The sequence below is a fragment of the Anomaloglossus baeobatrachus genome, unplaced genomic scaffold (genome assembly GCF_048569485.1).
Source record: "Anomaloglossus baeobatrachus isolate aAnoBae1 unplaced genomic scaffold, aAnoBae1.hap1 Scaffold_4660, whole genome shotgun sequence".
NCBI classification, from domain to species: Eukaryota; Metazoa; Chordata; class Amphibia; order Anura; family Aromobatidae; genus Anomaloglossus; species Anomaloglossus baeobatrachus.
Genome location: NW_027444003.1, coordinates 1 through 20,994, shown reverse-complemented (window position 1 = coordinate 20,994; position 20,994 = coordinate 1). Strand labels below are relative to the sequence as shown.

General features: G+C 50.2%; 1 protein-coding gene across 1 annotated transcript; it reads left to right on the top strand.

Annotated features, from left to right (window-relative positions):
• Positions 1 to 4,838: 4,838 nt before the first annotated feature.
• Positions 4,839 to 20,989, top strand: LOC142281003 (misshapen-like kinase 1; the record flags this gene model as incomplete). The annotated part of the gene is made up of 17 exons (XM_075332808.1): positions 4,839 to 5,129; positions 7,161 to 7,246; positions 7,335 to 7,444; positions 7,585 to 7,673; positions 7,876 to 7,899; positions 16,567 to 16,727; positions 16,815 to 16,935; positions 17,265 to 17,405; positions 19,114 to 19,225; positions 19,317 to 19,487; positions 19,568 to 19,711; positions 19,825 to 19,959; positions 20,038 to 20,138; positions 20,219 to 20,368; positions 20,457 to 20,616; positions 20,724 to 20,863; positions 20,951 to 20,989. Coding segments are annotated over exons 1-17 (2,160 nt in total), but the record flags the coding sequence as incomplete, so codon positions are not given.
• Between the last annotated feature and the right edge of the window lie 5 nt (positions 20,990 to 20,994).

Here is a 20,994-nt window from a genome sequence, read left to right as displayed (position 1 = left end):
AGTGGTAGGACGAGAAGAAGAGAGAAGCCTGGAGACTTCCTCCTCTGTGACTGGGTCAAATGTGGAAAGTGAGCTGGATGGGATGTGGGGAGGGATGGGATTCACAAAGCTTGGTGGCTGGGAACTGATCTCTTGGCGGATGTTTTCTATTTTCTCTGTGAAATACGAGCCCAGGTCATCAGCATGAAGGTCTGTGATGGGGGTCTGTACTTTGGGACTGAGGAGGGAGTGAAAGGTGTCGAAGAGCTTTTTTGGATTGTTGGATAGTGAGGAGATAAAGGTGGTGAAGTAGGTCTGTTTGACAAGGTGAAGGGAAGAGTTGTAGGTCCTTAACATGAACTTGTAGTGGATGAAGTTTTCTGGTGTGTGGGATCTCCTCCATAGGCGTTCGGCACTCCTAGAGCATCGCTGGAGAAATCGAGTTTGGGATGTGAACCAAGGCTGTTTTACTCAGTGTTTGGAGGTTCTGAGGGTGAGGGGTGCTACTTGGTCCAGGGTGCTTCTGAGTGTGTCATTGTAGTGCTTTACAGCCAGATCAGGACAGGAAAGTGAGGAGATAGGGGACAGTGATGAGTGTAGAGGGTCTGAGAGTCAATGGCCTGTAGGTGTCTGAATGTGTGATAGGTGGGAGTGTTCTGGGGCGGACGAGGATTTGTGAGCTTGAAGGAGAGGATGTTGTGGTCAGAGAGGGGAAGAGGTGAGTTGTCAAAGTGAGAGATTGAGCAGAAGCGGAAAAAGACCAGGTCATGGGTGTTACCATCTTCATGTGTCTCAGTGGATGAGAGCTGTGAGAGGCCAAGGGAGGTGGTGAGAGATAGAAGCTGGGTGCAGATGGGGAGAAGGGGCTGTTCATGGGGATGTTGAAGGCTCCTAGGATGAGGGTTGGCAATTCTGAGGACATGAAGTGCGGCAGCCAGGCTGAAAAGTGGTCAAGGAACTGGGTGGGTGGGCCTGGGGGACGGTATATGACAGCTACTCTGAGGGGAAGGGGATGGAAGAGCCTGATGGTGTGAACCTCAAAGGATGGGAATGAGAGTGATGGAGCTGGGGGGATGACCAGTAAGCTGACTCCACCACCATGTCTGTTTCCAGGTCTTGGTGAATGAGTAAAGTGTAGACCACCGTGAGAGTGTAGACCACCGTGTTACATACGGACTGTGGATTCCAGAGAGCACAATTAAGAGAGGGAAGTGAGGGTGTACAACTAATGTTAGTAAGGTTAGCAGGGTTTCTATGGGAGGTGGGGGAGGGGGTAAAGTTAGCATGGGGTGGACCGGGATTAGGAGAGATATCACCTGAAAGAAGTCGGAGTAGAAGGAGAAAGAGCAGATGATTTTAGGAGCATGATGGATGGAGATTATTCAGATAGGGTAAAAGAGCCTGGGAGCTGTGCATAGGAGAGGAGAGGAGCGAGGGGCTGATGTGGATGAGTGGGGATGGAGGGGGGGCGGGGCGGTGATAGTGGGAGCTGTGCATAGCAGAGGGGAGGAGCGAGGGGCTGATGTGGATGAGTGGTGATGGAGGGGGACAGGGCGGTGATAGTGGGAGCTGTACATAGGGGAGGGGAGGAGCGAGGGGCTGATGTGGATGAGTGGTGATGGAGGGGGGGCGGGGCGGTGATAGTGGGAGCTGTGCATAGCGGAGGGGAGAAGCGAGGGGCTGATGTGGATGAGTGGTGATGGAGGGGGACAGGGCGGTGATAGTGGGAGCTGTACATAGGGGAGGGGAGGAGCGAGGGGCTGATGTGGATGAGTGGTGATGGAGGGGGACAGGGCGGTGATAGTGGGAGCTGTGCATAGGAGAGGAGAGGAGAGAGGGGCTGATGTGGATGAGTGGTGATGGAGGGGGACAGGGCGGTGATAGTGGGAGCTGTACATAGGAGAGGGGAGGAGAGAGGGGCTGATGTGGATGAGTGGTGATGGAGGGGGACAGGGCGGTGATAGTGGGAGCTGTACATAGGAGAGGGGAGGAGAGAGGGGCTGATGTGGATGAGTGGTGATGGAGGGGGACAGGGCGGTGATAGTGGGAGCTGTACATAGGAGAGGAGAGGAGAAAGGGACTGATGTGGATGAGTGGTGATGGAGGGGGACAGGGCGGTGATAGTGGGAGCTGTGCATAGGAGAGGGGAGGAGAGAGGGGCTGATGTGGATGAATGGTGATGGAGGGGGGACAGGGCGGTGATAGTGAGAGCTGTACATAGGGGAGAGGAGGAGAGAGGGGCTGATGTGGATGAGTGGTGATGGAGGGGGACAGGGCGGTGATAGTGGGTGCTGTACATAGGAGAGGAGAGGAGAGAGGGGCTGATGTGGATGAGTGGTGATGGAGGGGGACAGGGCGGTGATAGTGGGAGCTGTACATAGGAGAGGGGAGGAGAGAGGGGCTGATGTGGATGAGTGGTGATGGAGGGGGACAGGGCGGTGATAGTGGGTGCTGTTCATAGGAGAGGAGAGAGGGGCTGATGTGGATGAGTGGTGATGGAGGGGGACAGGGCGGTGATAGTGGGAGCTGTACATAGGAGAGGGGAGGAGAGAGGGGCTGATGTGGATGAGTGGTGATGGAGGGGGACAGGGCGGTGATAGTGGGTGCTGTACATAGGAGAGGGGAGGAGAGAGGGGCTGATGTGGATGAGTGGTGATGGAGGGGGGACAGGGCGGTGATAGTGGGAGCTGTACATAGGAGAGGAGAGGAGAGAGGGGCTGATGTGGATGAGTGGTGATGGAGGGGGACAGGGCGGTGATAGTGGGTGCTGTTCATAGGAGAGGAGAGGAGAGAGGGGCTGATGTGGATGAGTGGTGATGGAGGGGGGACGGGGCGGTGATAGTGGGAGCTGTACATAGGAGAGGGGAGGAGAGAGGGGCTGATGTGGATGAGTGGTGATGGAGGGGGACAGGGCAGTGAAAGTGGGAGCTGTACATAGGAGAGGGGAGGAGAGAGGGGCTGATGTGGATGAGTGGTGATGGAGGGGGACAGGGCGGTGATAGTGGGTGCTGTTCATAGGAGAGGGGAGGAGAGAGGGGCTGATGTGGATGAGTGGTGATGGAGGGGGGACAGGGCAGTGAAAGTGGGAGCTGTACATAGGAGAGGGGAGGAGCGAGGGGCTGATGTGGATGAGTGGTGATGGAGGGGGGACAGGGCGGTGATAGTGAGAGCTGTACATAGGGGAGGGGAGGAGAGAGGGGCTGATGTGGATGAGTGGTGATGGAGGGGGGACGGGGCGGTGATAGTGGGAGCTGTACATATGAGAGGGGAGGAGAGAGGGGCTGATGTGGATGAGTGGTGATGGAGGGGGGACGGGGCGGTGATAGTGGGAGCTGTACATAGGAGAGGGAGGAGAAAGGGACTGATGTGGATGAGTGGTGATGGAGGGGGACAGGGCGGTGATAGTGGGAGCTGTGCATAGGAGAGGAGAGGAGAAAGGGACTGATGTGGATGAGTGGTGATGGAGGGGGACAGGGCGGTGATAGTGGGAGCTGTACATAGGGGAGGGGAGGAGAGAGGGGCTGATGTGGATGAGTGGTGATGGAGGGGGGACATGGCGGTGATAGTGGGAGCTGTACATAGGGGAGGGGAGGAGAGAGGGGCTGATGTGGATGAGTGGTGATGGAGGGGGGACAGGGCGGTGATAGTGGGAGCTGTACATAGGGGAGGAGAGGAGAGAGGGGCTGATGTGGATGAGTGGGGATGGAGGGGGACAGGGCGGTGATAGTGGGAGCTGTACATAGGAGAGGGAGGAGAAAGGGACTGATGTGGATGAGTGGTGATGGAGGGGGACAGGGCGGTGATAGTGGGAGCTGTACATAGGGGAGGGGAGGAGAGAGGGACTGATGTGGATGAGTGGTGATGGAGGGGGGACAGGGCGGTGATAGTGGGAGCTGTACATAGGAGAGGAGAAAGGGACTGATGTGGATGAGTGGTGATGGAGGGGGGACAGGGCGGTGATAGTGAGAGCTGTACATAGGGGAGGAGAGGAGAAAGGGACTGATGTGGATGAGTGGTGATGGAGGGGGACAGGGCGGTGATAGTGGGAGCTGTACATAGGGGAGAGGAGGAGAGAGGGGCTGATGTGGATGAGTGGTGATGGAGGGGGGACAGGGCGGTGATAGTGGGAGCTGTACATAGAGAGGAGAGGAGAGAGGGGCTGATGTGGATGAGTGGTGATGGAGGGGGACAGGGCGGTGATAGTGGGAGCTGTACATAGGGGAGGGGAGGAGAGAGGGGCTGATGTGGATGAGTGGTGATGGAGGGGGACAGGGCGGTGATAGTGGGCAGTAAAAGCACATAGGATGGTGAGGATAGAAACAATGGTCATGGTGGAAAAAGAGGGTGTCAATGATTAGTTTACCTGCTGCCTCCTGCCCAACTGCCATTGTAATAACTGCCATTGTAATAACTGCCATTGTAATAACTGCCCAGCACTTAGCATAAGAGGTCACGCATGCAGCACCCCACACACGTGCACCCCTTAGGACAGCCCCAGATATATAGGGCAGACTAGAGGAGTAGGTGAGGGGGATTGTGGGTGCTCAGCTTAAGGAAAATTAACAAATGCTGATCACACCAGGGAATGATTAAGGAATCAAAGGAACACTTGACCCCCGCCCGGACCCCAGTCTACACAGATTCACACCTTCCACCATCAGATAAGATGTGATGAAGCCATGCTGCAGTGTAAAGCATGGTGATAGGGTAGCACTTCTTCAGGGATCTGAAGCTGGATGCATCCTTAAAGGGCCAGTAACATCTGAGTTTATATCCTGAGAGTTCAGGAATTTCTCGACTCTTCAGGTTTGGCTGATAACAGGGAGTAATAGATTGCATACGGTTTATGCCGCCGGTATCTTCGCCTTTCATTCATGTCTTCATCCGTCCCTCAGTTGCTCCGCAGCGCCGTCACTCCACAGGCCCGCGGGGCCCTGAAACCCACCCCCCGGCCCAATTCCCTCCAGGACCCTCCGCCGGCGCCCATCATCAGCCGTCAGCCCGCTGCCGCCGCCATGATGCCTCCCGCCTCCCGGAGCCAGGTAGTCCGTCAGAGCTCCGACCCCTCCCCAGAGGCGCTGCTTATACCCTCGGCTCGGCCAGATAGGGGGCCCTGGGTGAAAATGGAGCCAGAGACCCCTCCTCCAAAGGTAAAGGGGTGTGAGGAGCAGGACCCCGTCACTAGTGTGGAGCCTGTCCCTCTACCGCTCCGTTTAACCCCTTCTGCACTGCGCTGCTCTGTCCTATCCTGTCCGCGTCGCTCCTTTTATACTTCTCATCTGTTCCTTGGAAAGCTGGGTGCATTACACAACCTGCAGGGGTCAGGCAGGGATTCCTCTTCTGCTTCTTTATCACGGCATCTGCCATTCAGGGGCCTAGGAAAGCCGGCTGATCATTAATGTGGCCTACTTTGCTTTTGCTCTGTCTTTCAGGGCTCTGGGAAAGTTGTGTGACAACCGGATGGCCATCTATATGGCTTTGAATATAGTCTCTGACCCAAGCTAGTTAAACACCGATCCCTCCATCGCTCCAGCACATCGAGGCAGATGTGCTGCCGTTCAGTATTGTGGTGAAGCTGGGTCATGGCCGCCATCACAGCTCCCACAGAACCTTGCTGGAGCGCTGAAGAGCAGATGTGACTAGTTATGCCGTGATTACATCCCTTTAAGATCTGCCATTCAGGATACTGAGAAAGCTGGATGCCAACCATAGACTTCACACAGAGAGGGCAGACACCCAGCTTTCCCAGAATCTATAGCATAGTGGTGGTCACCCAGCTTTCCCAGAATCTATAGCATAGTGGTGGTCACCCAGCTTTCCCAGGATCTATAGCATAGTGGTGGTCACCCAGCTTTCCCAGAATCTATAGCATAGTGGTGGTCACCCAGCTTTCCCAGGATCTATAGCATAGTGGTGGTCACCCAGCTTTCCCAGAATCTATAGCATAGTGGTGGTCACCCAGCTTTCCCAGAATCTATAGCATAGTGGTGGTCACCCAGCTTTCCCAGGATCTATAGCATAGTGGTGGTCACCCAGCTTTCCCAGAATCTATAGCATAGTGGTGGTCACCCAGCTATCCCAGAATCTATAGCATATTGGTGGTCACCCAGCTTTCCCAGAATGTATAGCATATTGGTGGTCACCCAGCTTTCCCAGAATGTATAGCATATTGGTGGTCACCCAGCTTTCCCAGAATCTATAGCATATTGGTGGTCACCCAGCTTTCCCAGAATCTATAGTATATTGGTGGTCACCCAGCTTTCCCAGAATCTATAGTATATTGGTGGTCACCCAGCTTTCCCAGAATCTATAGCATAGTGGTGGTCACCCAGCTTTCCCAGGATCTATAGCATAGTGGTGGTCACCCAGCTTTCCCAGGATCTATAGCATAGTGGTGGTCACCCAGCTTTGCTAGGATTTATAGCATAGTGGTGGTCACCCAGCTTTCCCAGTATCTATAGCATAATGGTGGTCACCCAGCTTTCCCAGTATCTATAGCATAATGGTGGTCACCCAGCTTTCCCAGAATCTATAGCATAGTGGTGGTCACCCAGCTTTCCCAGAATCTATAGCATAGTGGTGGTCACCCAGCTTTCCCAGTATCTATAGCATAGTGGTGGTCACCCAGCTTTCCCAGGATCTATAGCATAGTGGTGGTCACCCAGCTTTCCCAGGATCTATAGCATAGTGGTGGTCACCCAGCTTTCCCAGGATCAATAGCATAGTGGTGGTCACCCAGCTTTCCCAGACATTACTAATACACGTCTTCGGAATTCTCTGGCTATTAATGGCGCCTGTCACTATCTGCTACTCTGCTTTCCACGGCTCCTGACCGTTCATTACCTGATGGGATGTCCGGGCTGGTCGGCTTCTTCTCTCGCTGGGTCTCCATTCTTTCCTGGGTTTCCTTTATCTCACTTGGTCACTCCAGTCACAACCAGAGCTGCCGCTGCCAAGAGCGGCATTGCATTGTGGGGGATGTAGTGCACCACGACGGCGCCGCAGCCTGAGGATGATGCAGCTCTCGGTGTGACTTGTAGAGCTGCACTTCTGTGCGGATTTTCCTGCCGCTGTACATGTCTCCCACAATGTACTGCAGTATGCTAAGAAGACAGCAGAATTGCGAGTGCAGCTCTGGGGGTGACTGGGGCATAAGCTCACCGCATCGGTTATCCCTCCAGGTTCCCCAGAGGACGACGTCCATAGCCACCGCTCTGAACACAAGCGGATCCGCAGTGGGGCGACCGGTTCAGGCTGTGAGAGCCAGGTACGTGTCCCCAGCCCCATCACGGATGGATATTTGGGGGGGGTCGTCCTGTATGTATCTGATCACCCCCCTCTCTCCTGTCCTCTAGTAATCCCGACCTGCGCCGGGCGGAGAGCGGCTGGGAAAGGGGAGACTCCCTGCTGCAGTCCCCGCACCCCAACCTTCCCCAGGCCGGATCGCTGGAGAGGAACCGTATAGGTAATGACCCCAGGGGGCCACATCCATCATGTGGGGGTCTTAAGTGGGGGGCTCAGTTACCCATGTATAAAGTATTAGACTTGGGGCAGCAGCGGGGTCTCTGTCCCCCCCATTGTTCTTATATCTGACGTCTCCTGCAGCCCCTCATAAATTGGAGGAGTCTTCAATCAGCCCCCCTGGAAGCAAGACCCCAGGAGAGGAGCATCGGTCCCGGCCGGGGCGTCCGGCGGTAAGTCTAGCCCCCAACTCCTCTCTCTTGACATGGGATGGCGGGGGATGTCTATATGTAATATTACATTGCGGTATCCCCTCCACTATATAATGTGTGTGGGGGGGGGTCCTATATGGGCAGATGTACAGTTACACTTGTGCCATGGGAGGAGGATGACGACGTCCTGCAATAATCCTTTTCTTTTCTCTACCGCTGTCAGAGCTATAAAAGAGCGATTGGAGAGGTTAGTGTCTCCTGTGTGCTGGAGTAGTGTGCGGCTGTACATTACCTGCTGTGTATGAATGTCAGGGTGTAGTGTGCGGCTGTACATTACCTGCTGTGTATGAATGTCAGGGTGTAGTGTGCGGCTGTACATTACCTGCTGTGTATGAATGTCAGGGTGTAGTGTGCGGCTGTGCATTACCTTCTGTGTATGAATGTCGGGGTGTAGTGTGCAGCTGTGCATTACCTGCTGTGTATGAATGTCAGGGTGTAGTGTGCGGCTGTACATTACCTGCTGTGTATGAATGTCAGCGTGTAGTGTGCGGCTGTACATTACCTGGTGTGTATGAATGTCAGGGTGTAGTGTGCGGCTGTACATTACCTGCTGTGTATGAATGTAAGGGTGTAGTGTGCGGCTGTACATTACCTGCTGTGTATGAATGTTAGCGTGTAGTGTGCGGCTGTACATTACCTGCTGTGTATGAATGTCAGGGTGTAGTGTGCGGCTGTGCATTACCTGCTGTGTATGAATGTCACGGTGTAGTGTGCGGCTGTACATTACCTGCTGTGTATGAATGTCAGCGTGTAGTGTGCGGCTGTACATTACCTGGTGTGTATGAATGTCAGCGTGTAGTGTGCGGCTGTACATTACCTGCTGTGCATGAATGTCAGGGTGTAGTGTGCGGCTGTACATTACCTGCTGTGTATGAATGTCAGCGTGTAGTGTGCGGCTGTACATTACCTGCTGTGTATGAATGTCAGGGTGTAGTGTGCGGCTGTACATTACCTGCTGTGTATGAATGTCAGGGTGTAGTGTGCGGCTGTGCATTACCTTCTGTGTATGAATGTCGGGGTGTAGTGTGCAGCTGTGCATTACCTGCTGTGTATGAATGAATGTCAGGGTGTAGTGTGCGGCTGTACATTACCTGCTGTGTATGAATGTCAGCGTGTAGTGTGCGGCTGTACATTACCTGGTGTGTATGAATGTCAGGGTGTAGTGTGCGGCTGTACATTACCTGCTGTGTATGAATGTCAGGGTGTAGTGTGCGGCTGTACATTACCTGCTGTGTATGAATGTTAGCGTGTAGTGTGCGGCTGTACATTACCTGCTGTGTATGAATGTCAGGGTGTAGTGTGCGGCTGTGCATTACCTGCTGTGTATGAATGTCAGGGTGTAGTGTGCGGCTGTGCATTACCTGCTGTGTATGAATGTCACGGTGTAGTGTGCGGCTGTACATTACCTGCTGTGTATGAATGTCAGCGTGTAGTGTGCGGCTGTACATTACCTGGTGTGTATGAATGTCAGCGTGTAGTGTGCGGCTGTACATTACCTGCTGTGCATGAATGTCAGGGTGTAGTGTGCGGCTGTACATTACCTGCTGTGTATGAATGTCAGCGTGTAGTGTGCGGCTGTACATTACCTGCTGTGTATGAATGTCAGGGTGTAGTGTGCGGCTGTACATTACCTGCTGTGTATGAATGTCGGGGTGTAGTGTGCGGCTGTACATTACCTGCTGTGTATGAATGTCAGGGGGTAGTGTGCGGCTGTACATTACCTGGTGTGTATGAATGTCAGGGTGTAGTGTGCAGCTATACATTACCTGGTGTGTATGAATGTCGGGGTGTAGTGTGCGGCTGTACATTATTTGGTGTGTATGAATGTTGGGGTGTAGTGTGCAGCTGTACATTGCCTGGTGTGTATGAATGTCAGGGTGTAGTGTGCGGCTGTACATTACCTGGTGTGTATGAATGTCAGGGTTTAGTGTGCGGCTGTACATTACCTGGTGTGTATGATTGTCAGGGTGTAGTGTGCGGCTGTACATTACCTGGTGTGTATGAATATCAGGGTGTAGTGTGCGGCTGTACATTGCCTGGTGTGTATGAATGTCAGGGTGTAGTGTGCGGCTCTACATTACCTGCTGTGTATGAATGTCAGGGTTTAGTGTGCAGCTGTACATTACCTGCTGTGTATGAATGTCAGGGTGTGGTGTGCAGCTGTACATTGCCTGGTGTGTATGAATGTCAGGGTGTAGTGTGTGGCTATACATTACCTGGTGTGTATGAATGTCAGGGTGTAGTGTGCGGCTGTACATTACCTGCTGTGTGTGAATGTCAGGGTGTAGTGTGCGGCTGTACATTACCTGGTGTGTGGGAATGTCAGGGTGTAGTGTGCGGCTGTTCATTACCTGCTGTGTGTGAATGTCAGGGTGTAGTGTGCAGCTGTACATTGCCTGGTGTGTATGAATGTCGGGGTGTAGTGTACGGCTGTACATTACCTGGTCAGTGTATGAATGTTGGGTTGTAGTATGTGTCTGTACATTGCTTGGTGTGTATGAATGTCGGGGTGTAGTGTTCGGCTGTACATTGCCTGGTGTGTATGAATGTCAGGGTGTAGTGTGCGGCTGTACATTACCTGGTCAGTGTATGAATGTCGGGTTGTAGTATGTGGCTGTACATTGCCTGGTGTGTATGAATGTCAGGGTGTAGTGTGCAGCTATACATTGCCTGGTGTGTATGAATGTCAGGGTGTAGTGTGCAGCTGTACATTGCCTGGTGTGTATGAATGTCGGGCTGTAGTGTTCGGCTGTACATTGCCTGGTGTGTATGAATGTCAGGGTGTAGTGTGCGGCTGTACATTACCTGCTGTGTATGAATGTCAGGGTGTAGTGTGCGGCTGTACATTACCTGGTGTGTATGAATGTCAGGGTGTAGTGTGTTGCTGTACATTACCTGCTGTGTGTGAATGTCAGGGTGTAGTGTGCGGCTGTACATTGCTTGGTGTGTATGAATGTCAGGGTGTAGTGTGCGGTTGTACATTACTTGGTGTGTATGAATGTCAGGGCGTAATGTGCGGCTGTACATTGCCTGGTGTGTATGAATGTCAGGGTATAGTGTGCGGCTGTACATTGCCTGGTGTGTATGAATGTCAGGGTATAATGTGCGGCTGTACATTGCCTGGTGTGTATGAATGTCGGGGTGTAGTGTGCAGCTGTACATTGCCTGGTGTGTATGAATGTCAGGGTGTAATGTGCGGCTGTACATTGCCTGGTGTGTATGAATGTCAGGGTATAGTGTGCGGCTGTACATTGCCTGGTGTGTATGAATGTCAGGGTATAGTGTGCGGCTGTACATTGCCTTGTGTGTATGAATGTCAGGGTATAATGTGCGGCTGTACATTACCTGGTGTGTGTGGGTGTAGTGTGTGGGTGTAGTGTGTGGCTGTACATTACCTGCTGTGTATGAATGTCAGGGTGTAGTGTGCGGCTGTACATTACCTGCTGTGTATGAATGTCAGGGTGTAGTGTGCGGCTGTACATTACCTGGTGTGTACGAATGTCAGGGTGTAGTGTGCGGCTGTACATTACCTGGTCAGTGTATGAATGTCGGGTAGTAGTATGTGGCTGTACATTGCCTGGTGTAGTGTGCGGCTGTATGATACCTGGTGTGAATGAATGTCAGGGTGTAGTGTGCGGCTGTACGATACCTGGTGTGTATGAATGTCAGGGTGTAGTGTGTGGCTGTACGATACCTGGTGTGTATGAATGGTGTATGAATGTCAGGGTGTAGTGTGCGGCTGTACGATACCTGGTGTGTATGAATGTCAGGGTGTAGTGTGCGGCTGTACGATACCTGGTGTGTATGAATGTCAGGGTGTAGTGTGTGGCTGTACGATACCTGGTGTGTATGAATGGTGTATGAATGTCAGGGTGTAGTGTGTGGCTGTACGATACCTGGTGTGTATGAATGTCAGGGTGTAGTGTGCGGCTGTACGATACCTGGTGTGTATGAATGTCAGGGTATAATGTGCGGCTGTACATTACCTGGTGTGTATGAATGTCAGGGTGTAGTGTGCGGCTGTACGATACCTGGTGTGTATGAATGTCGGGGTGTAGTGTGCGGCTGTACATTGCCTGGTGTGTATGAATGTCAGAGTATAATGTGCGGCTGTACATTACCTGGTGTGTATGAATGTCAGGATGTAGTGTGCAGCTATACATTGCCTGGTGTGTATGAATGTCGGGGTGTAGTGTTCGGCTGTACATTGCCTGGTGTGTATGAATGTCAGGGTGTAGTGTGCGGCTGTACATTGCCTGGTGTGTATGAATGTCAGGGTGTAGTGTGCGGCTGTACATTGCCTGGTGTGTATGAATGTCGGGGTGTAGTGTGCGGCTGTACATTACCTGGTGTGTATGAATGTCAGGGTGTAGTGTGCGGCTGTACATTACCTGGTGTGGATGAATCTCAGGGTATAGTGTGCAGCTGTACATTACCTGGTGTGTATGAATGTCAGGGTGTAGTGTGCGGCTGTACATTACCTGCTGTGTGTGAATGTCAGGGTGTAGTGTGCGGCTGTACATTACCTGCTGTGTGTGAATGTCAGGGTGTAGTGTACGGCTGTTCATTACCTGCTGTGTGTGAATGTCAGGGTGTAGTGTGCAGCTGTACATTACCTGGTGTGTATGAATGTCAGGGTGTAGTGTGCGGCTGTACATTACCTGGTCAGTGTATGAATGTTGGGTTGTAGTATGTGTCTGTACATTGCCTGGTGTGTATGAATGTCGGGGTGTAGTGTTCGGCTGTACATTGCCTGGTGTGTATGAATGTCAGGGTGTAGTGTGCGGCTATACATTACCTGGTCAGTGTATGAATGTCGGGTTGTAGTATGTGGCTGTACATTGCCTGGTGTGTATGAATGTCAGGATGTAGTGTGCAGCTATACATTGCCTGGTGTGTATGAATGTCGGGGTGTAGTGTTCGGCTGTACGTTGCCTGGTGTGTATGAATGTCAGGGTGTAGTGTGCAGCTGTACATTGCCTGGTGTGTATGAATGTCCGGGTGTAGTGTTCGGCTGTACATTGCCTGGTGTGTATGAATGTCAGGGTGTAGTGTGCGACTGTACATTACCTGGTCAGTTTATGAATGTCGGGTTGTAGTATGCGGCTGTACATTACCTGGTGTGTATGAATGTCAGGGGGTAGTGTGTGGCTGTACATTATTTGGTGTGTATGAATGTTGGGGTGTAGTGTGCGGCTGTACATTACCTGATGTGTGTGAATGTCAGGGTGTAGTGTGCGGCTGTACATTACCTGCTGTGTGTGAATGTCAGGGTGTAGTGTGCGGCTGTTCATTGCCTGGTGTGTATGAATGTCAGGGTGTAGTGTGCGGCTGTACATTGCCTGGTGTGTATGAATGTCAGGGTGTAGTGTGCGGCTGTACATTGCCTGGTGTGTATGAATGTCAGGGTGTAGTGTGCGGCTGTACATTGCCTGGTGTGTATGAATGTCGGGGTGTAGTGTGCGGCTGTACATTGCCTGGTGTGTATGAATGTCAGGGTGTAGTGTGCGGCTGTACATTGCCTGGTGTGTATGAATGTCAGGGTATAGTGTGCGGCTGTACATTGCCTGGTGTGTATGAATGTCAGGGTGTAGTGTGCGGCTGTACATTGCCTGGTGTGTATGAATGTCGGGGTGTAGTGTGCGGCTGTACATTGCCTGGTTTGTATGAATGTCAGGGTGTAGTGTGCGGCTGTACATTACCTGGTGTGGATGAATCTCAGGGTGTAGTGTGCGGCTGTACATTACCTGGTCAATGTATGAATGTCGGGTTATAGTATGTGGCTGTACATTGCCTGGTGTGTATGAATGTCAGGGTGTAGTGTTCGGCTGTACATTGCCTGGTGTGTATGAATGTCAGGGTGTAGTGTGCGGCTGTACATTACCTGGTCAGTGTATGAATGTCGGGTTGTAGTATGTGGCTGTACATTACCTGGTGTGTATGAATGTCAGGGTGTAGTGTGCGGTTGTACATTACTTGGTGTGTATGAATGTCAGGGCGTAATGTGCGGCTGTACATTGCCTGGTGTGTATGAATGTCAGGGTATAGTGTGCGGCTGTACATTGCCTGGTGTGTATGAATGTCAGGGTATAATGTGCGGCTGTACATTGCCTGGTGTGTATGAATGTCAGTGTATAATGTGCGGCTGTACATTACCTGGTGTGTGTGGGTGTAGTGTGTGGCTGTACATTACCTGGTGTGTACGAATGTCAGGGTGTAGTGTGCGGCTGTACATTACCTGGTCAGTGTATGAATGTCGGGCAGTAGTATGTGCCTGTACATTGCCTGGTGTGTATGAATGTCAAGGTGTAGTGTGCGGCTGTACGATACCTGGTGTGTATGAATGTCAGGGTGTAGTGTGCGGCTATACATTACCTGCTGTGTATGAATGTCAGGGTGTAGTGTGCGGCTGTACGATACCTGGTGTGTATGAATGTCAGGGTGTAGTGTGTGGCTGTACGATACCTGGTGTGTATGAATGGTGTATGAATGTCAGGGTGTAGTGTGTGGCTGTACGATACCTGGTGTGTATGAATGTCAGGGTATAATGTGCGGCTGTACATTAACTGCTGTGTATGAATGTCAGGGTGTAGTGTGCGGCTGTACGATACCTGGTGTGTATGAATGTCAGGGTGTAGTGTGTGGCTGTACGATACCTGGTGTGTATGAATGGTGTATGAATGTCAGGGTGTAGTGTGCGGCTGTACGATACCTGGTGTGTATGAATGTCGGGGTGTAGTGTGCGGGTGTACGATACCTGCTGTGTATGAATGTCGGGGTGTAGTGTGCGGGTGTACGATACCTGCTGTGTATGAATGTCAGGGTATAGTGTGCGGCTGTACATTGCCTGGTGTGTATGAATGTCAGGGTATAATGTGCGGCTGTACATTACCTGGTTTGTTTGAATGTCGGGGTGTAGTGTGTGGCTGTACATTACCTGGTGTGTATGAATGTCAGGGTGTAGAGTTTGGCTGTATATTGCCTGGTGTGTATGAATGTCAGGGTGTAGTGTGTGGCTGTACATTGCCTGGTGTGTATGAATGTCGGGGTGTAGTGCGGCTGTACATTACCTGTGGTGTATAAATGTCGGGGTGTAGTGCACTTTTATGTGCAAATATAATTAAAGTTTGGGTGTACATTTCTTTGTGTCACAGTAAAGTGTGTGGTGCTTGTCATGTGAGTGTGTATGTTGTAGTCCGGCTGTACATTAGTGGTTTGCGTGTCTTATGAGCTGCTGTATATTACTTAGAGCTGTCTATCAGTGTATTGTGCGGCTGTATATTACTTAGCGCTGTCTATATCAGTGTATTGTGCTGCTGTATATTACTTAGCGCTGTCTATATCAGTGTATTGTGCTGCTGTATATTACTTAGCGCTGTCTATATCAGTGTATTGTGCGGCTGTGTATTACTTAGCGCTGTCTATATCAGTGTATTGTGCGGCTGTATATTAGCGCTGTCTATATCAGTGTATTGTGCGGTTGTGTATTACTTAGCGCTGTCTATATCAGTGTATTGTGCGGCTGTATATTACTTAGCGCTGTCTATATCAGTGTATTGTGCGGTTGTGTATTACTTAGAGCTGTCTATATCAGTGTATTGTGCGGCTGTATATTACTTAGCGCTGTCTATATCAGTGTATTGTGCGGCTGTATATTACTTAGCGCTGTCTATATCAGTGTATTGTGCGGCTGTGTATTACTTAGCGCTGTCTATATCAGTGTATTGTGCGGCTGTATATTACTTAGCGCTGTCTATATCAGTGTATTGTGCGGCTGTATATTACTTAGCGCTGTCTATATCAGTGTATTGTGCTGCTGTATATTACTTAGCGCTGTCTATATCAGTGTATTGTGCTGCTGTATATTACTTAGCGCTGTCTATATCAGTGTATTGTGCGGCTGTATATTACTTAGCGTTGTCTATATCAGTGTATTGTGCGGTTGTGTATTACTTAGAGCTGTCTATATCAGTGTATTGTGCGGCTGTATATTACTTAGCGCTGTCTATATCAGTGTATTGTGCGGCTGTATATTACTTAGCGCTGTCTATATCAGTGTATTGTGCGGCTGTGTATTACTTAGCGCTGTCTATATCAGTGTATTGTGCGGCTGTATATTACTTAGCGCTGTCTATATCAGTGTATTGTGCGGTTGTGTATTACTTAGAGCTGTCTATATCAGTGTATTGTGCGGCTGTATATTACTTAGCGCTGTCTATATCAGTGTATTGTGCAGCTGTGTATTACTTAGCGCTGTCTATATCAGTGTATTGTGCGGCTGTGTATTACTTAGCGCTGTCTATATCAGTGTATTGTGCGGCTGTATATTACTTAGAGCTGTCTATATCAGTGTATTGTGCGGCTGTATATTACTTAGAGCTGTCTATATCAGTGTATTGTGCGGTTGTGTATTACTTAGCGCTGTCTATATCAGTGTATTGTGCGGCTGTGTATTACTTAGAGCTGTCTATATCAGTGTATTGTGCGGTTGTGTATTACTTAGAGCTGTCTATATTAGTGTATTGTGCGGCTGTATATTACTTAGCGCTGTCTATATCAGTGTATTGTGCGGCTGTCATCATTGTGTGCGTCCGTTGTCCTGATGTTCTGTGCAGCTGTACAATACCTAGTCTGTGCTTCTCCGGCATTCACACCGTAGCGTGTCAGTGTAGTCCTCCGTGTGTGTCACGCTGTGTGCCGCGGGTGTTACCCGGCCTGTATGGGTGTTTCGGGTGCAGATTACTCTCCTGCCTTCCCTCTCCCTTTACACCATGTATATACATGTGCATGTCCTCCCTGGATACTTTATCACCCTGGTCAAAAATAACCCAATCCCGGCCTCCCTCTCCTCCAGGACCATTTATTAGTGAAGGATCGCCCAGAAGACGTCCCGAAACCCCCGAAAAAGGCTTTGGACTACTCTTCATCCAGTGACGAGATGGACAGCAGCGACGAGGATGATGACGATGGTGATGGAGAACGACAGGATCAAAGCAGAGATAATTCATCGTCCAGGTAATGAGCATCTCCTAAAATAATATCACTCCCATTCCCAAAAATGTGTATGGCTGTAAACATCACAATTTTCTATATTTCCTTCAGTCGAAATGGTCGTGATGCTGACACAGACAGCGTGAGCACCATGGTGGTCCACGACGTGGAGGAGTTGGTGGGGAGCACGTCTGACAGCTCCTATGGAGACGGCACCATGATTGTGCAAAGGGTGAGGAGGATCGATAAGGGTCAGCGCGGAGTGTGGTCATCTTCTCGTGTCTTGTAGCCTTCCTCCTTATTCCCGGGTGTACTAATACACAGGACTCTTACCCTTGTATTGGTGGAGTTGTAGTCGAGAGGGCTCCATTTTCTGTTTCCTTCATGGAGTCTCCATGTCTGTAAACGCACCTAGCACTGAGGACATGATGATTACTAGGAGGGTGATTACACGACTTACACGTAACGTGAAGGATACAAAATGGCTACAACCGATATAATGTGCAGTATGTGGACACCTGAGCGAAAGAAACATCCGTCACTCTCTCTCCTTCCTCTCAGACGCCAGAAGAGGAACGGAACCTGCTGCACGCAGATAGCAACGGATACACAAACCTGCCAGATGTGGTGCAACCGAGCCACTCGCCCACTGAGCCCAAGGTGCCCGGCTCTTCCCCCAGCAAAGACGGCGTAGGAACCGATGTGAGTGATGAAGGGGCGACAGATGGAGATCACTGTCAGGGGACTCTGGGTGGAGACACTTAGTTATGACGTGTTGTAGAGCATATGTACAGAAGATGTCTGGAGAAGGAAAATGATGGCTGAATGGTTAGAAGGGTAGACCTATGCACTTACGGACTTTAACTATTCATCACGGAACACGTTCTCATATGGGTCGTTTTGGTTGCCAATTAGGAAGGGAAGACATTGGGACAAAAACCTATAAGTAGGGATGATGTTTGAAGATGGAACTTGGTGGTTGAGTAACGATTACGACAGATGTTTGAAGATATGCTTGTTGGTTGACCATTGAGAAGGAAAGATCTTTGATGGTACTTCGATGTGTATTGGGTTGAGAAGATGTTTGAAGATGCGACTTGGTTGAGTATTGAGAAGAGAAGATGTTTGGCGATGGGACCTGTTGGTTGACCATTGAGAAGGAAATATCTTTGGTGCTTGGATGTGTATTGGGTTGGGAAGATGTTTAAAGATGCGACTTGGTTGAGTATTAAGAGTAAACATTTGGACATGGGACTTGGTTGAGTTTTGAGGAGGGAAGACTTTTTGGGATGGGACTTGGTGTTGTGTGGCGATAGGAAGATGTTTGGAAATGGGACGTTTGGTTGATCATTGAGAAGGAAAGATCTTTGACAGTACTTGGATGTGTATTGGGATGGGACGATGTTTGAAGATGGGACTTCTTGTTTGACTATTATGAAGGAAAGATCTTTGATGGGACTTGGATGTGGATTGAGAAGGGAAGATGTTTTGCAGATGTGACTTGTTGGTTGACTTGAGAAGCCATTTGGAGATGGGATTTGGCTGAGTTTTGAGAAGGGAAGACTTTTTGTGATGGGACTTGTTGGTTAACTATTGAGAGAAAGATATTTGATGTGACTTTGTTGTGGATTGAGAAGGAAAGACGTTTTGTGATGGGACTTGATTGAGCACTGAGAGGAGAAGACTTAACGATGGGACTTGTTGGTTGAGTATTGAGGTGTGAAATAGTTTAAAGGTGGCCTTGTTGGTTGATTATTAAGAATGCAAGATGTTTGATGAGACAACTTGGTGGTCTGTTGAGATGGGACTTGGTTGGGTATTGAGAATAGTGGATATTTGAAGGTGAAACTTGCTGTTTGAGTATTGAGAACAGATGTTTTGGCGATGAGATTTGGTTGACTATTGAGATGTGAAAATCCTTGGAGGTAGCCCTCGTTGGTTGATTATTGAGAAGCGAAGATGTTTAGTTATGAGCTTACTCTGCTGACTTTTCATATGGGACTCATTGGTTAGGTATTGAGTAGAGAAGACATTTGGCGATGCGACTTTTTGGTTGAGTATTGAGAAGTGAAGACTTGGTTGAGCAGGGAATGTGTTTGGAAATGCTACTTATTACTGAAGTGTAGCAAAGATGTTTTAAAGAAGGGACTTCTAAGAAAGGGAGCTATGTTGAGATGGGACTGTCGAATATCGGGGAGTACAGGAAATGGACGGTATCCCACTAGAATTATGCTGAATTGAGCATTTCGGTTATTGGATGATATTTGAGACTAGTTGAGCAGAGCATTGTATGCAGGGCATGAGAGATGGTAAGGAGAGAATGGACGTAAAGGAGACCAGAGGGAACAGTGGAAAGTCAAGTGATAATTTTCCTTTACATGAACTCACTGTCCTCCCCTCCTCTTTTCAGTATCAGTCTCGCGGGTTGGTGAAGGCTCCTCCAAAAACTTCTTTTACCATGTTTGTAGACCTCGGGTTATATCAGTCAACTGGTGGCACAGGTGACACCATCCCAGTGGCAGGTAGTGTACACCACCCCTCTTTGCATTATGTTGTTTCACTCACCCCTTCGACATTTCTAGAAAACTGTAACCTAAAATGTCCCCGGTACAGCGTCCTTTGTGAGTGGAGATGCGGCCAGATTGGAGCAGCTCAAATACGAGGCTCGAAAAGGATCAGTGGTGAACGTGAACCCGACTAACACAAGGCCGCACAGCGACACCCCAGAGATTAGAAAGTACAAGAAGAGGTTCAACTCCGAGATCCTGTGTGCCGCACTGTGGGGTGAGTGAAGACCACAGGAGCTTTAGGAAAGATTTTGGTCGTCTTCTCCACCACATCTCATATATTCTGTCCTGTACCAGGGGTGAACCTGTTGGTCGGTACCGAGAACGGCCTCATGCTTCTGGACCGCAGTGGTCAAGGGAAAGTTTACAGTCTGATCACCCGGCGGAGATTCCAGCAGATGGACGTCCTGGAAGGACTTAACCTACTCATCACCATCAGTGGTGAGTGGACTCTTTAGCTCTTACCTCGACACTTTATAGTGATGCCCTATTTAGAAATGAGATCCAAACTCCCAGCATTTTTCATAATTTTTGGATTTGTCCTCATGTCTCAGGTAAGAGGAACAAGCTGCGCGTCTACTATCTCTCGTGGCTCCGAAATAAGATCCTCCACAATGATCCAGAGGTGGAGAAGAAGCAGGGCTGGAGCACGGTGGGAGACATGGAGGGATGTGTCCACTATCGAGTTGGTAAGCATAATTCGTTACCCCCCCATGATCTTCTGTCCGTGGTGCTTGTCTCATCCCATCCCCCTTTCTGTCTCACAGTCAAGTATGAGCGGATCAAGTTTCTGGTGATCGCATTGAAGAACTCAGTAGAAGTTTACGCCTGGGCCCCCAAACCGTACCACAAGTTCATGGCCTTCAAGGTAAACGACAAGGGGTATGAAGACTTTACGAATCAGATGAGTCCTATTTCTAAGTCTTCATCTTTGTTTATTCCTTCCAGTCCTTCACGGACCTCCCCCACCGACCACAACTGGTGGATCTCACGGTGGAGGAGGGGCAGAGGTTAAAGGTTATCTACGGTTCTTCATCCGGTTTCCACGCAGTCGACGTCGACTCGGGGAACAACTATGACATCTACATTCCCGTCCACGTGAGTCTCCTCTACACATCCTTCGGTCAGAAATGGACAACCAGTATTTATTTTTTTTCCTTCCTTAACCCTTTTCTTTGTGCTCCAGATTCAGAGCCAGATTAACCCCCACGCCATCATTTTCCTGCCAAACACAGACGGGATGGAGATGCTGCTGTGCTACGAGGACGAGGGGGTCTACGTGAACACGTACGGGAGGATCATCAAAGACGTGGTTCTGCAGTGGGGCGAGATGCCCACCTCTGTGGGTGAGTCGGGTGCAAATTACTTTTTGGTGACCTTCAGACACAGTTGCTCTTCCTGAGACACACTTCCCTGCGTCCGGGCGGATCTCACAATTCCTTATTTCCTCCAGCGTACATCTGCTCCAACCAGATCATGGGGTGGGGAGAGAAAGCCATCGAGATCCGCTCGGTGGAGACCGGCCACCTGGACGGGGTCTTCATGCACAAGAGGGCTCAGCGACTAAAGTTCCTGTGTGAGCGTAACGACAAGGTAAGGTGGACCTTCCCCTCAATATCTGGTCATAGTGTCTCTGCGGCCCCCCTCGTGGTAACCCTTCTCCCCTCCGATCTTCTTCAGGTGTTCTTCGCCTCGGTGCGCTCCGGCGGGAGCAGTCAGGTCTA